Consider the following 13,398-nt stretch of genomic DNA (forward strand, 5'->3'; position numbering starts at 1 on the left):
CGGGCCATGAAAAATACTACTCAGTGTCGGGTTTTTTGGTGCGATCCGAGGGATGGCCACTCGAACGCTTGGAAAAATCCAAGCACACTGAGATTCTCATTCAAAATGCCCAGCCCTCCAATGGAAAAGAAATCAGGGAGGTGTCACAGAGTCTGGTAGTTTAACAGATACTCCTTATCTCCTAAGACAGTTGCTTGAGGTTACAACAGATTTTACTTATCTCAGTCATCGGGGCATCTCAAAGTCAGAGTACCGTTTTAGCTTATAAAAGCAGATGACACTGGAACAATGCAGTCTTGGATGGAAAGTGTGTGTTAGCTCCCACTTTGGGGGGGGGGACTAATTTGGGTTCAAATATAGCCCTATGTCATTGTTAAAATGCTGTCTTAAGCAGGGAAGCCACATCTTGATTTCAGCTGACTCCGGCTATAGTCAGAGCCCTTAACCTTCATAAGGTCTAGCACTGTGACTTTTTCCATTTGAAGCAGAGCTCCTAGAGCCAAAGATTTAGGCTGTGTTTTCCGTTCACCTCTGCGATGAATTTCATATTACCCCACCTGGGCCTCATCATTTGGCAGCGTTGTCTAAAACGTCTCCACCCCAGCTTCACATTCTTGTTGGCTGCTAAGAAGTTCAGGAAAACTTCCATATTCAAGAGGAACAAATCGCAAGCAATTGATCCTGCAGCTGAAGGTGGGCTAGATCAGTGGTTCCCCAACGTTGGGCCTCCAGATGCTCTTGGACTACAACTCCCAGAAGCCTTCACCACCGCCACCTCTTTTGGCCAGGATTTCTGGGAGTTGAAGTCCAAGAACATCTGGAGGCCCAAGTTTGGGGACCACTGGGCTAGATGGTTTACCTCATGAGGACACCAATTCCATAAGAAGTATAATGTGTATTTCCACACACATTAGATCGATCTGTGATCTTTGGACAGAGTGGTTGCTGTTCTTGCATGCCGTAAAGTCGTCTGACTTATGGTTGCCCCATGAACGAGCAGTCTCCAAAATGTCTCCCGTCCTCAACAGCCTGCTTAGCTCTTGTAAATCAACTGTCTCTTCCATTGGGGAGCCAGTCCATCTCCTATTTGCTCTTCCTCTTTTCCTGCTGCCTTCAGCTTTTCCTAGCCTTATTGCCTTTTCCAGAGAATCCAGTCTTCTCATGATGTGCCCGAAGTCAGACAGCCTCAATGTCAACATTTTCCCCTCCAGAGATAGTGCGGGCTTGATTTGATCCAGGACCCACTTATTTATCTTTCGGGTCGTCCACAAAACACTCCTCCAGCGCCACATTTCAAACAAAACCATTCCCCCCCTCCTTCCCATCAGCTCTTTTTACTGTCCAGCTTTCACAGGGACAGGGTGGCCCTCCTAAAACAAGGGCCAGAGAGATAGACGGGCTGTGGAAGGATCACCAAATAAACTCTCCACGGTCTTGCTTCTTTCTCGGTACCAAGCCATGCCTCATCTCCAAGGGCCAGCTGGTTGGGAAATCTAAGGTTTTTAAATTCTATTCCACAAGATCCCAGATTTCTTGATTCTTAAAAAGACACCACAGCAACAAGGGCCTCTGGATACCTGGCCATGAAGGAGGCTCCTCAACCTGGGGATTCAAGTGGCCTTTCTCTCCCCGTTTGAGCCTAGCAACGCATTTCAACCCAAATCTTGCTCCAGGCCTCACGACTGAGCAGCCTCCCGCCCGACCCTTTCATATGACACTTCTGCCATTTGAGTCTGGGGAGAAAACAAAAGACATGGACCAGGGGGTTGGGTGCTAGACTGTTGCTAATCTTTTCTTCCCCACCTCCATATTGTTCGGCCAAAAATATGTGTGACAGGAGGCCACGCTCCCCTCCCCTCCTTCTAATCCTGTTGTGTCTGGGAAGACTGCAGTTCTTTGGCCAATTGTAGAGTTTTTTAAAAAACTGTTGCCTGTAGGCATCTGTCTCCCCATTGCCTAGGGTGTCGCAAAAATAGCTTTCTGTTGTCGTTCTTTCTTTTTCTTTATATGGCGCTGCACGGAAGGGTTCATAATGCCACCAGGACCCTAATTTCCAAAGAACCAGCTGTGTTCTTCTTCTTTTTAAAGATTTACCTGAGGCGGTCCATCACACCACACCCACAGGCTAAACGACAAACCTGTGATGATCGTACACTTTTGCTGGAGATTCTCATCTCGAGAGTCCAAAAGAAAGCTGAATTTTCCTCTTGGCCATTGTGTGGTCAAAATAGAAACTACACCGAACAAAAAGTCCCTGTAAAACCCTAAACGAAGCAAACCAAACAAGGCTGTGTGTTAAAGGCTTTCTTTTATAAACAAGCTCATTATCCCAACGGTGGTGTCCGTTAGCTGCTAGGACATATAAAAGCTGAAAGTAACGAGAGACACAGAAGTCAGAATACACATACAAATACAAAAATGAAGCTTCCCCCAACCTGGGCGGGGGAAATTTTGAAATGGAAAAGATCAAGACTTGCAAAAAAAAGGTCCTGATTCCTGAGCAACCACAGGCTTGTCCAGCTCCAAAATAAGACACACACACACACACACACACACATACACACACACCTATATATATATTTTTACACCTTGCTTTTCCACTGTTTCTTCCCTCTTTCTTTCTTTCTTTCTTTCTTTCTTTCTTTCTTTCTTTCTTTCTTTCTTTCTTTCTTTCTTTCTTTCTTTCTTTCTTTCTTTCTTTCTTTCTTTCTTTCTTTCTTTCTTCCTTCCTTCCTTCCTTCCTTCCTTCCTTCCTTCCTTCCTTTCTTTCTTTCTTTCTTTCTTTCTTTCTTTCTTTCTGTTTTCATGTTGGTCAAAGTCTATCAGCCCATCCAGGAACACTGGTTTTTAACTTACAGATTTTTTAAAAAAAGTTTTAAAATTGTTTTTAACCTTGGTTTTTAATTGCAATACAGCTTTCATTATTTTTAATACAATATTTATATCGTCTTGTAAAAGTGTGTTTTATTGTTTTTATCTGTTGCGAGCCGCCTTGGATCCCCCCCCCCATGGGGAGAAAGGTGGCAGATAAATAACATAAATAAATAAATAAACAAACTGTGAGGGAAGACAAGAGGGCAGGTTTGCCACCTCTTGATCCAAACTTGCTTTGAATACCTGGAAAACGTTGGCTTCTCCCTTTCTAAATAGCTTTCCCCTTATGGACTTGATTCTATAGGGTCCCTTCCAGCTCTGCCGTTCTAAGAGGCTGAGGCTGATGACTGAATAGAACGGGGGTGGGTGGGTGGGTCACTACAGCACATTAAAAGACACAAGTTGCCATATGTGTAGCTTGTAAATTATAATTATTTTTTCCAATTGTTACATTTCCCAGAAAATGTGCCTCTCGTGTCTGTTTCTGAATACCTCTGAAGCTGTTTAAAAACACATCGCAGGGAGCAAAAAATGATAAAATGCTCAAACAAGATCAACCAACGTTGCCTGGATATCCTGTTTTTAATATTTAAAATTCCTTTGAAAAGTTTAAGTTCTCCCAAGGAACATGTCCTTCCTTTCTCCTGTCACAATGCATCTTCATTGCCTCCATTTAAAGGAAAAACCTGTTTTCCTTCTTTTTCCTCCAATAATAATGTTTGGCCTTTCATCCCAGTAAGTGATTGAAATCAAATGAACTTGTAGATCTAATATTATAACACATATAATACTTCCTTGAATATTAGTAGAAGTGCCTTTTACCAGAAAGTTGCATTTAAAGTCAACGCTCATAATCAGAAACCAAAAGTTGTTAAAATCTTCTTCTTTAGTCCCTTGTTCGCCTCCTTTTGGTTATAACCTTTGTCATTATTCCAGAGATATTGGCAAGTCTTTGCATTCAAGTCCCAAGTCTGAGTCTTTGGTACCAAGTCCCAAGTCCAAAGCCTCAAGTCCAAGTCTCTATTAAAAACAAGCTGAGTTGCTAGCAAGCTTTGTGGCCGACCGGATAGTGGAGCTTTGTCCATTAACACCTGTCCTGTAATTCGGTGTTTCTCAAACTTTGGGTCCCCAGATGGTCTTGGACTGCAACTCCCAGAAAGCCTAGCCAGCAGAGAAAGTGGTGAAAGCTTCCGGGAACTGTAGTCCAAGAACATCTTAGGACCCCAATTTGAGAAACACTGCTTTAATTCATGATCTCAAACCATGGACACAATGTTTGCAGTTCGGTTCCCGTTCTCAGCTTGTTGGGGAGCAATTAACTAGGATTCCCAGTTTGGATGCTAACACTCAGTTTTGGACTTCTAGTTAGTTTCTGGTTACTTTCTGCTCCTCCCACTGGGCTGAAACAATCTGGAGCCATGCACTAAGACACGCCTTGCAAGCAATAAGCCAGGATTCCGTAGATTTCTGCTTATGTGTGAATGAAGTCATTGGCTCTGAACTAGTTAAAGCCTGCAGTTCTGCTTCCCCCCCCAGTTGCCTCACAGTCCCATCCAACTGAGACTAGAGATGGACATAAAGCACTTCATGCTGGGTCATCGCATAATTTGTTCGTGCAGCACCACAGGTGCCGTTCATTCCCTATACCCTACACCCTACACCCTACACCCTACACCCTACACCCTACACCCTACACCCTACACCCTACACACACACACACACACACACACACACACACACACACACACACACACACACACACACACACACACACACACACACACACACACACACACACACATACACACACACACACACACACAGAGCGCTCCTCCATTCACCTGCTGGTACGCTCTGCTTGTTCCCTCCCCAACACATGATCTTCCAGTTCTGGCAGGAGCTCAGACTTCCCTTCTCTGCCTCCTCCAGCAGCTACCCAGTCGCAGGCGGTGCTGCAGGAATCCCTGTCTGGCCTCCTCGTCTGAGTGGGCAGTTGCTGGAGGAGGTGGAGAAGGGAAGTCCGTGTTCCTGCCAGGACTAGAAGATCGTACGATGGGGAGGGAACAAGCAGCGCACACCAGCAGGTGAGTGGAGGAGCTGGTGAGGTGTGTGTGTTGGGAATGCGCTGAGCCTGTGGTGCCGTGCTGATGAATTAAGATGGCCCGGCACAAAGTGCTTCGTCCCCATCTCTAGCTGAGACCTCAGTAGCACCACTAGAGTGTAGGGGATTACCATCAATCCAAATATATATATCATTTAGGTAAGCTTTGCGACAAGATTGCAGTCCTTTTCTTTCAAGGAGTTGCTGCCAAGCATAGTTAACTTGCTGACGTGGGCTAGTTTCGTCTACAGAAGAAGCAATAAGGCCCTCTGGTTTTGGAGTAACAGATTTAAATCCATGGGAACAAGCTTGCTGAGGTTTTCCAGAGCGGCTTCTGAAAGAAACAGCTGTGTCTCTGAACCGCCCCAGGTTCTCCACCAAACCGCAGCCTTCACCCCTTGCCTGACAGACGGGGAACATCTCCTCCTCTGTTGCTAAGAGTTCTCTTTTCTCTGTTTGCTTGAAGTCCTCTCCGCGGAGTAAGCGAGATACCATCGAACACCCCGAGTCCTTCCCCCGCACCTCCCAATCCATGCTTGGCAGCTGAGCTCATTGTTGTCCTTGGCCCCAGGCCAGGGCTTGAGTTTAAAAGAAAGGCAGGCAGCCGTAGGAGGGTGTGTCTGGCGCCCAAACACCGGAGCAGCAACGCTCTAGAAGAGGGATTCAGGCTAGAGGAAGAAAGGGCCAAAACGTGGCCGTCCAGCCACATCTTGCGGCCTGAGAACAATCCGGTTTTTCTAAGAAGCAAAGCGGCCAGGCCAGTCAACTGAAGTGGGCTGGCCAGCTGCACAGACCTAGGGTAGGAAGGAACTCCTTCGGAAGACATTTATTGCAAGAAATAAATGTAGTTTTGTTACTTAAGCCTTATGGGCAACTCAGAGAGGAAGGAGACTCACTGCTGAAGGCGCTTGGCCTGAGGGCGGCTGGCTAAGTGCTACCCTTTGCTATCTCAAAGGGTACAGTCAGATACTGTGAAGCTTCCAGCTGTTTAGGGCAGCAGTCCCCAATCTTTTTGGGGCTGCGGACCCGCTGAGCCTCTGAGGAAGGCGGGGCACGCCCCACGCGCTTGCACGGGCCATGCGCTCTCTCGGGTGCATACGCAAGGCGGTGGGGGAGCGTGCGTGGCAGTGCCAGCAAGAGCACTCCCCCACCCCTTCACACATGTGCAGAAGTGCCTGCACGCCTGCCCACCCCTTCACTCAGGCGCATGCATGAAGGAGTGGGGGAGTGCTCACGCCGGCGCTGGCACGCACATGCAAAGCAGCTGTGGGGAGGGGAGTGCTTGCAGGGGGTGGAAGGTCTGTCTCCGTGGCCCGGTCTGGCTCAAGCCACGGACCGGCACCGGACCGCGGACCAGGGGTTGACGACCTCGGGTTTAGGGCATCGATAGAGTGCCTCAGCTGCTCGAAAGCAACCCATCTGAAGGTTTCATCTTTTGCAGTGTGTGGTATGGACAACTCTTCCTCAAGGCCATGAAACTGTGATTTTATGGCCAGTTGATAATCTCATAGCTAAGTGAAAAGCATCTTATCCACTACAACAAGAAAACGTCACCATAACTCTGACATTTTCCCACCGCTGCTTCTCAGTACCTAAAAAGTTTCTCTGTGCAGAGAGTAAAAAGCCAGTGAGTCGTAGAGGAGAGAGTTTCAGGAGATATGGGTTAAAATCCTTGTTTCCCCCATGGTAACTCATTGCAACGGTAAAGCACTCCTTTAAAAAAAATCATATACCTCAAAAACCACAGTTAGTAACAACAGCTGACAACAAATGCTCATGAGAGGGTATGAACTGACCGATCCACAATGCAGATGAGAAATGTGAAATATTAAAATAACGTACCCAGTTCCTGATTATACAGGCTTGGGACTTTCCCTCATGCGTCAGAGACCTACTGTCCAGTGTGTTATTTACATCTTGGAAAGGCCACTTTCTTCACTTCCTGCCCAAAAATATATGTTTAGTTTAATCTGCTCTGTCTCTGTAAGGATGTTCCTTCCCGCCAATCTAAGACGGCCGAATTCTCTCGTTTGGTGAAGCTCTTAAGGTGAACTACGAAAGCAAGGCTTTGAATTCAGGATCTCTTATACCGTTTGCCTTTTTCTTGCTTCTGTTCCAGAATCCTGGTGAACATGGACAACAACATCATCCAGCACTACAGCAACCACATGGCCTTTTTGTTTGACGTGGTGGAAGCCAACGAGAAGTTCCAGGTAACCCTCAAGGAGCTTTGAAATCTCCAGTGGCTGCACTTATGCTCTGATGTCACTAGCGAAGCGAAGGAGTTCGTACCGCCACCTCTGCGTCACGGCCATCCAGCTTGGAGCGTTTAACATGGACATAGTCCCACCAGGAGGGACTTCTGCGCAAGAGAAAGACAGTATCGTGGCTCCCCATGTGAAGAGCGCCTGGAAAAATCTATTCTCATTATTAACGTGGAACTGCTGTCCATTGAGGAGTTTGTTGTTATAATTATTATTATTATTATTTTATACTTTGTTATTATTATTATTTTTATTATTATTATTATTATTTAGATCCTTTTGCCAGGGAAGAAAAATCTGACCTCTTTTCATTGTTTCACGCTCTGGAAACCCTTTGCAGCTGTTCAGCGACAGCCTGGGTGTAGCTGTGACCCATCACGGGTCGGGTTTGATGCGCGAAAACCAAAGTATTGTTCAGGCAAAACGGTCAAACAAACAGGAAAGAAACCGTGGGCGCTTCTAACCAGAAGGATGCTAAGCATCACCCGTTCAAAAGACATGGTGCAGTTATTCTGCTATTTTCTCTCTTATGGATTTTCTGCGGTAAGGGGCGGGGGGGAGGAAAGATAGAAGAAGCAAGGAGAGCAAATGGAAATGTTACGAAATGGAAGACACTGTCATCTGAACGTGACCGTCTGGCTCCAGAAAATCCTGCAAATGAGGCTGGCCAGTTTCGTAATAAATGCCTCATCTGAAAGCACCCCGTGCCGACCATGTTTGAACGCTGCCGCAGACGTAGAAAACTCCCTCACACTGCCTTGCCTCTTGCCCTCGAAGCCCTGGATGTAAATAACCCCCCGAAGACGTACCCGACAAGAATAACTGTTTTGTACATTTCCAACGCTGTTCCGCTGTTTTATAAATATAAAAGCTGTGCCTTTTTATGTAACAATGTCGTGTTTTATGATGAAATGACATGGAGGAAGGTAGAGCATTTCAAAACCAGGCTGCCTCATATTTCCCCAGGTTGTCTTTGTGTTTTATTTTACTTTTTTTGTTGTTGTTGTTTTTTTTTTGTATATTATATGGTAATAAAGATTCAGACACAGAAAGCACCCCCAGGGCTGTGTGTAAATCAGGGCTGGGGCTATTTCTTTCTCCCTTCGAACAGCTATATTCCCTTGCAGGTAATCCATCTACAGTGACCAATCATTCTTTTTTTCTTTCTTTCTGCCACCTCTTTTGCAAACATTGCAAAAGAGAACATGGGGGCTTCAAGAGATGTCATCTCCCCAGGTACAGTTCAGGGGGAGCAGAACTACATCTGGAAGCCAGGTCTTCACTGGAAAAAGGATTGCTTGTACTTAGGTATGGCCCCAAAACAAGACAACAAAGGGCGATTGTGGCATAACATTTGTGTGTAATAATTAATATGAATGTAGATACTGTATTATAAACTATATTTATTAGCTCTAGTTCTATCCTGCCTTTTCTTCACTGAGCTGGATTTGTGATACAGTGGTGCCCCGCATGACGATGATAATTCGTTCCGTGAAAATGGCTGTTTAGCGAAATCATTGTCATGCGAAATGCAATTCCCCATTGGAATGCATTGAAACTCATTTAATGTGTTCCAGTGGGGAAAACACCTCGTCGTCCAGCGAAGATTGCCCATAGGGAAGCCATTTTGCGAGCGCCGATCAGCTGTAAAAATGGCTGTCCTGCAAAGCATGAGTCCGGAAAACACAGGGCAGCCATTTTGCGAAGCTGACAATCAGCTGTAGAAATTGCCATCTTGCGAACAAACGGTCCGCGAAGCACAGACCAAATCAACGTCCAGCAAAAATTGCCCATTGAAGTCACTGTTTTGCAAATCACTATAGCGATCGCAAAACGTCATCGTTATGCAGATTTGTCATTTAGCGGGGGTTCTCGTCTAGCGAGGTGCCACTGTATACAGTTGTCTTTCATCACATTTTATCCTCATGGCAGCCCTGGGTAGTCGTTCAGGCAGATTATGAGTTGGATGATTGAGGAGGGATTAGGCACGTGCCCTTCAGATTTCTTGGACATCAACTCTTAAAATTCTCTTATTTGGGAATTCCACTGAACAGACCTTCACCTACTGCAGCGAAATGGGGCTCACCTGGAAAAAGGCCTAGCACGAAGGCCTAACATGACTGAGCTTCCTGTTAAAATAGGAAGCTGCCTCAACGCTTTCTGGGAGACTCCTGCTCTTCCTTTTTCATCTTCTAAATGAATTTTTTACCACTGAGCCGTTCCATCGGAGGTAGCCGTGATGCAGAGTTGACTGCCTTCTATTAGCACTTCACATAGATGGTTGTCCTCTCTAAACCAGGTTGTGCAGCCGCCTCATCTATCTTTTATTTTTTCTTTCTGGTTATGCAGAACTTGCCAGAAAAGGTCAATGACTTATTGGAGCAAGTTGGATGCGATAGGGTGAAGCATTTCAAGGAAGAAGGCGAGGGTGGTTCCCTCTATGAAAACAGAGTCAAATGGTAATAGGTTGGTTGGGGTGGTGGGTAATCAACACGTCTGGAGGATACCCCACCACACTGGGACACACTCTTTTGGAGAATTGCACCCAACTGTTTCATAGAGGCCAACTGATAAACTTTCAGAGGCTCCACCTAAGCAAAGCAATTGTCCACATTTTTGACTTTTCACCTTGAGACCCCGTCACTTAAAAATGAAGACATAACACCTGAGGTCACAGGAGAAGCAGCAAAGGATTGGGTCAAATGGCCCACGGCTCTTGCAGAAGCAGCCGGAGTCCACTGAGTACCGGAAATGGCTGGTTTGGCCTGGCTTAAAAGGATATTTCCTTGCCGGTCTTGTCTCAAAACATCAGAGGTTAGGCAGTCAGTAACCTTTTATGAGGTTCACTTCAAGGCGCATTGAAGTTCCATGCATGCAGGTGGCCACAGCCATGATGGTCTGCACTCAAGACACAAACGCACGTAGTCCACAAGTCCATGACACTGTGGATTCCCGGCTCTCAAAGGTGCTCAGTTAGTACAGCCCGGCAAAATTTCCAGTCTCTAGGTCAACAGCTCCGGACGGCTTGCACAAGAATTTGCCACGTCCTCAGATGAAGGTCAAAGTTTAGAGCCCAGTTTAGAGATGCCAGGGAGGAAAGTGGCTTGCCTGTTGGCAAGTCTGGTCGGCCACTGAGTGACCGCCCTTCCGAGCTGGGATGACAAAAACATAGGAGCAATGGCATCTTTAAGACTAACAATTTATTTTGATGTGGGCACTTGCAGATCACAATAAATTTATATAATTAACTTAGAACTGCTGAGCTCGAAGGAGCCCAAATCATCATGGAATCCAGACCCTGCCAAGGAGGGGAATCAAACGCCCAACCTCTGCCTAAACCACAGAGGTAGCCGGTGGTTCATTAAAGATAATCATAATCTTAGAATTGCAGGGCCAGAAGGGACCCCCAAGGATCATCTAGTCCAGCCCCTGTCAAAGAGGCCCAATGGGGGAATCGAACTCTCAACGTCCAGAGACTTAAACCACTGAGCTCTCCAGCAGCCATATTCAGACTCCTGATACCACAGCACTCGTTTGGTTTTGTTCTTGTGAAAACAGACAACGTGCCCGCCTGCCACCCACTGAAAGCAAGAACAGAACTTGTTGCTTTAACAGCGATACGGCAAGAATCTCCTTTTATTTCCTTAGCGATGCGATCAAGCGATGGGGAAACCATTACTTCCTTACTTTGCTCAGGCCAGGTTGCTTTAAAAGGCAGAGTGGCAGATCCTGCTTTTACAGCAGAAAAATGGCAAGTCCATTCTTGAGAAGGACCTATTGCTATTAAAGTAACTGCACTGAATCCGGGTCACAACCTGCTTTATCAATGGGAACATAGTAAGTCCTGTGTGCCCAATCCTTATATACCCAATCATACACAGTCACCTCCCCTTCTACTGGCACACACATAGGATTTAAGGAAAACGTTTGTAGACCAGACAGCAGAAAAGCTAATATTTCCAGGCATAAGTGAAAACACTGCAGTGTTGCAATGCAACCTACCGCTATCTCTTCTCCTCTATATTTCTCTCCTTACACAGTTCCCTGGTCTTTGGGAAACATTAAATACACTCCCCAAAATAGTATGTTTTAGTGATGTAAGCTGCCTTGGGTCCTTTTGGAGAGAAAGGTGGCATAGAAATATTTTAGATAAATAAAATAGAATACCTATGTGACTAGTCTTTTACTAGCCTGCCAGCAGTTTGCTGATTTCTGTGCTGGCTGATGAGAAAGGGGCTTCTCTCTGCCCGCTTTCTGTAGTGGGTGGACCCTACCAGCCTGCTGACTCTTCTACATACACTTCTTTGCCAATAGTGCCAATTAGATAAAATGATTAAATACAAAGCTGTTCCAAAATGGCAACTCACAACCCCAATTTACTGTGTTGTACCAAATCCTCCGAAACCATATGAAGACATTCAGCTTGGAGGTAACTAGTTACTATGACATACTTACATGTGACAAGTTACCCATTTTTGTAACCTTTTAGCAGTAACCGCAGATAGAAATGAAGTTACTTTATTGTTAAAAGTAATGCTTCTTGCTTTTTCAAGGCTATTTTAATCACCTTTTTGACACACTTTGATCAGAATGTTTCAAGCTTTATGCCATTCTCTTACCAACGGTGAGTTGTTTTTTAAATAATAAAAACATCTTTTTTTTAATGTTGTAAATAGCAAAAAAAAAAAACAAAAACAACCCTCCTCAAACACAGTAAGAAGTAACAGGAATAAATTACTTTTGAAAGATAACTTTCGAAGCTCTGCCACCTCCGTTGGTTCAGGACAAAAGCCAATGTAGTCCAGCAACCTTCTCCCCACATATTGGCAAAATAAAAGTGAAAAAAAGCAGGGGAAAGAAATATCAAGGAAAACATATTGTGGCAGTTGAAAAACTAACAGACTTGTTTAAGTGTGTGATTTGTGGATAAAAACTCACCCAAAAGTGTCTGAAGAAGTGGATTTTGATCCACATGATGTAAATATACAGTACATGTACATATGCATATGAGGACTCGTACATGGTGGGCTTCTTCGCTTTTATAAATGAAAAACGGTGCAAACAATCTAGCGTCAGCTCAAAGCCGGCAGTAAATGACATCTGTTTTTAAATCCAAACACCCTTCTCATGGACGTCTTGCAAAACGGGAGTGCTTCGGGGACCCACTCGAAGGAAGTACAGGATTTCTAAATGGGTGGGTATGGCTTTCTCGTTCAGAGGCTAGTGAGCGCAGAGCTCTTTTTAACAGTGATGCAGAACTTGCGACACAAAACAACACACACACACACAACCAAACCATTACAGGACAGACTGAAGGTTGGCCAACCCAAGTTGCAGGACACATTGTTTCATAACACCGGCACCCATTTGTTGTCGGTGTTGTAGATGAAAGATTGTTTCCGCGGGATGGGAAGATCGTAGGCCCCTAGGAAGAGAAACAGACATAAAGGACTTCAAGGTGGGTTTCAAAAAGCAGACGGTGGCTTTCTTGTTGTTACTGTGCGTGCTCTCCCATCTTTTGTCACCTCCAGCAGTAGATATACAAAACCCACAGACTAAATAACAAGGAATTTGCGGCCATCCCTGATGGGCAATATCTGTTCTGAGGCAGCTGCTTTGCCTAGCAGCAGCGTTCGGCTAGTCTGATCCTATGTCAGGCACAAAAGTGATCACAACCAGGAGAACTGTCAAAGAGCTCATTGCTTTAGGTGGGGTGCCAGAAGACGGGAGTTCGATTCCCCCACTGGGTCTCCTTGGCAGCGGATGGACTCTATGACACCATAAGGTCCCTTCTAGCTCTAGAGTTCAAAGTTTATTTAATATTACTATTCAAAAACAGCAGGTACAGTCAATTAAAATGATAAAAACATTGACTGGTGTTACATAACAGATGCAGGTTTTAACCAAAAACCTAAGTATCGGTTAAACATCAACATAGTACATATGCTGTTCCTAATACAGTGGTGCCTCGCTAAACAGTTACCCCACATGACAGTTTTTTCGCTAGACATTGACTTTTTGCAATTGCTATAGCGATTCGCAAAACAGTGATTCCTATGGGGGAATTTCGCTGGACAATGTTTGGTCCCTGCTTCGCAAACTGATTTTCGCTAGATGACGATTTGCTTTTCGCTAGACAATTATTTCGCTAGACAGCGA

At 45.3% G+C, this 13,398-nt stretch overlaps 2 protein-coding genes across 2 annotated transcripts in view; one reads left to right on the top strand and one right to left on the bottom strand.

The window, feature by feature from the left end:
• The window catches only part of GRHL3 (grainyhead like transcription factor 3), a 52,651-nt gene extending 44,357 nt beyond the window's left edge, over nucleotides 1-8,294 (top strand). Inside the window, exon 16 of the mRNA XM_020800122.3 lies at nucleotides 7,095-8,294. Within this exon, the coding sequence (XP_020655781.3) occupies nucleotides 7,095-7,209 (115 nt within the window). The 3' untranslated portion in view covers nucleotides 7,210-8,294. The remainder of the gene's footprint in view (nucleotides 1-7,094) is intronic.
• A 2,128-nt stretch (nucleotides 8,295-10,422) lies between these two features.
• STPG1 (sperm tail PG-rich repeat containing 1) overlaps nucleotides 10,423-13,398 on the bottom strand; it is a 32,663-nt gene continuing 29,687 nt past the window's right edge. Inside the window, exon 9 of the mRNA XM_020800117.3 lies at nucleotides 10,423-12,664. Within this exon, the coding sequence (XP_020655776.3) occupies nucleotides 12,588-12,664 (77 nt within the window). The 3' untranslated portion in view covers nucleotides 10,423-12,587. The remainder of the gene's footprint in view (nucleotides 12,665-13,398) is intronic.

Source organism: Pogona vitticeps, chromosome 9 (assembly GCF_051106095.1).
Source record: "Pogona vitticeps strain Pit_001003342236 chromosome 9, PviZW2.1, whole genome shotgun sequence".
NCBI classification, from domain to species: Eukaryota; Metazoa; Chordata; class Lepidosauria; order Squamata; family Agamidae; genus Pogona; species Pogona vitticeps.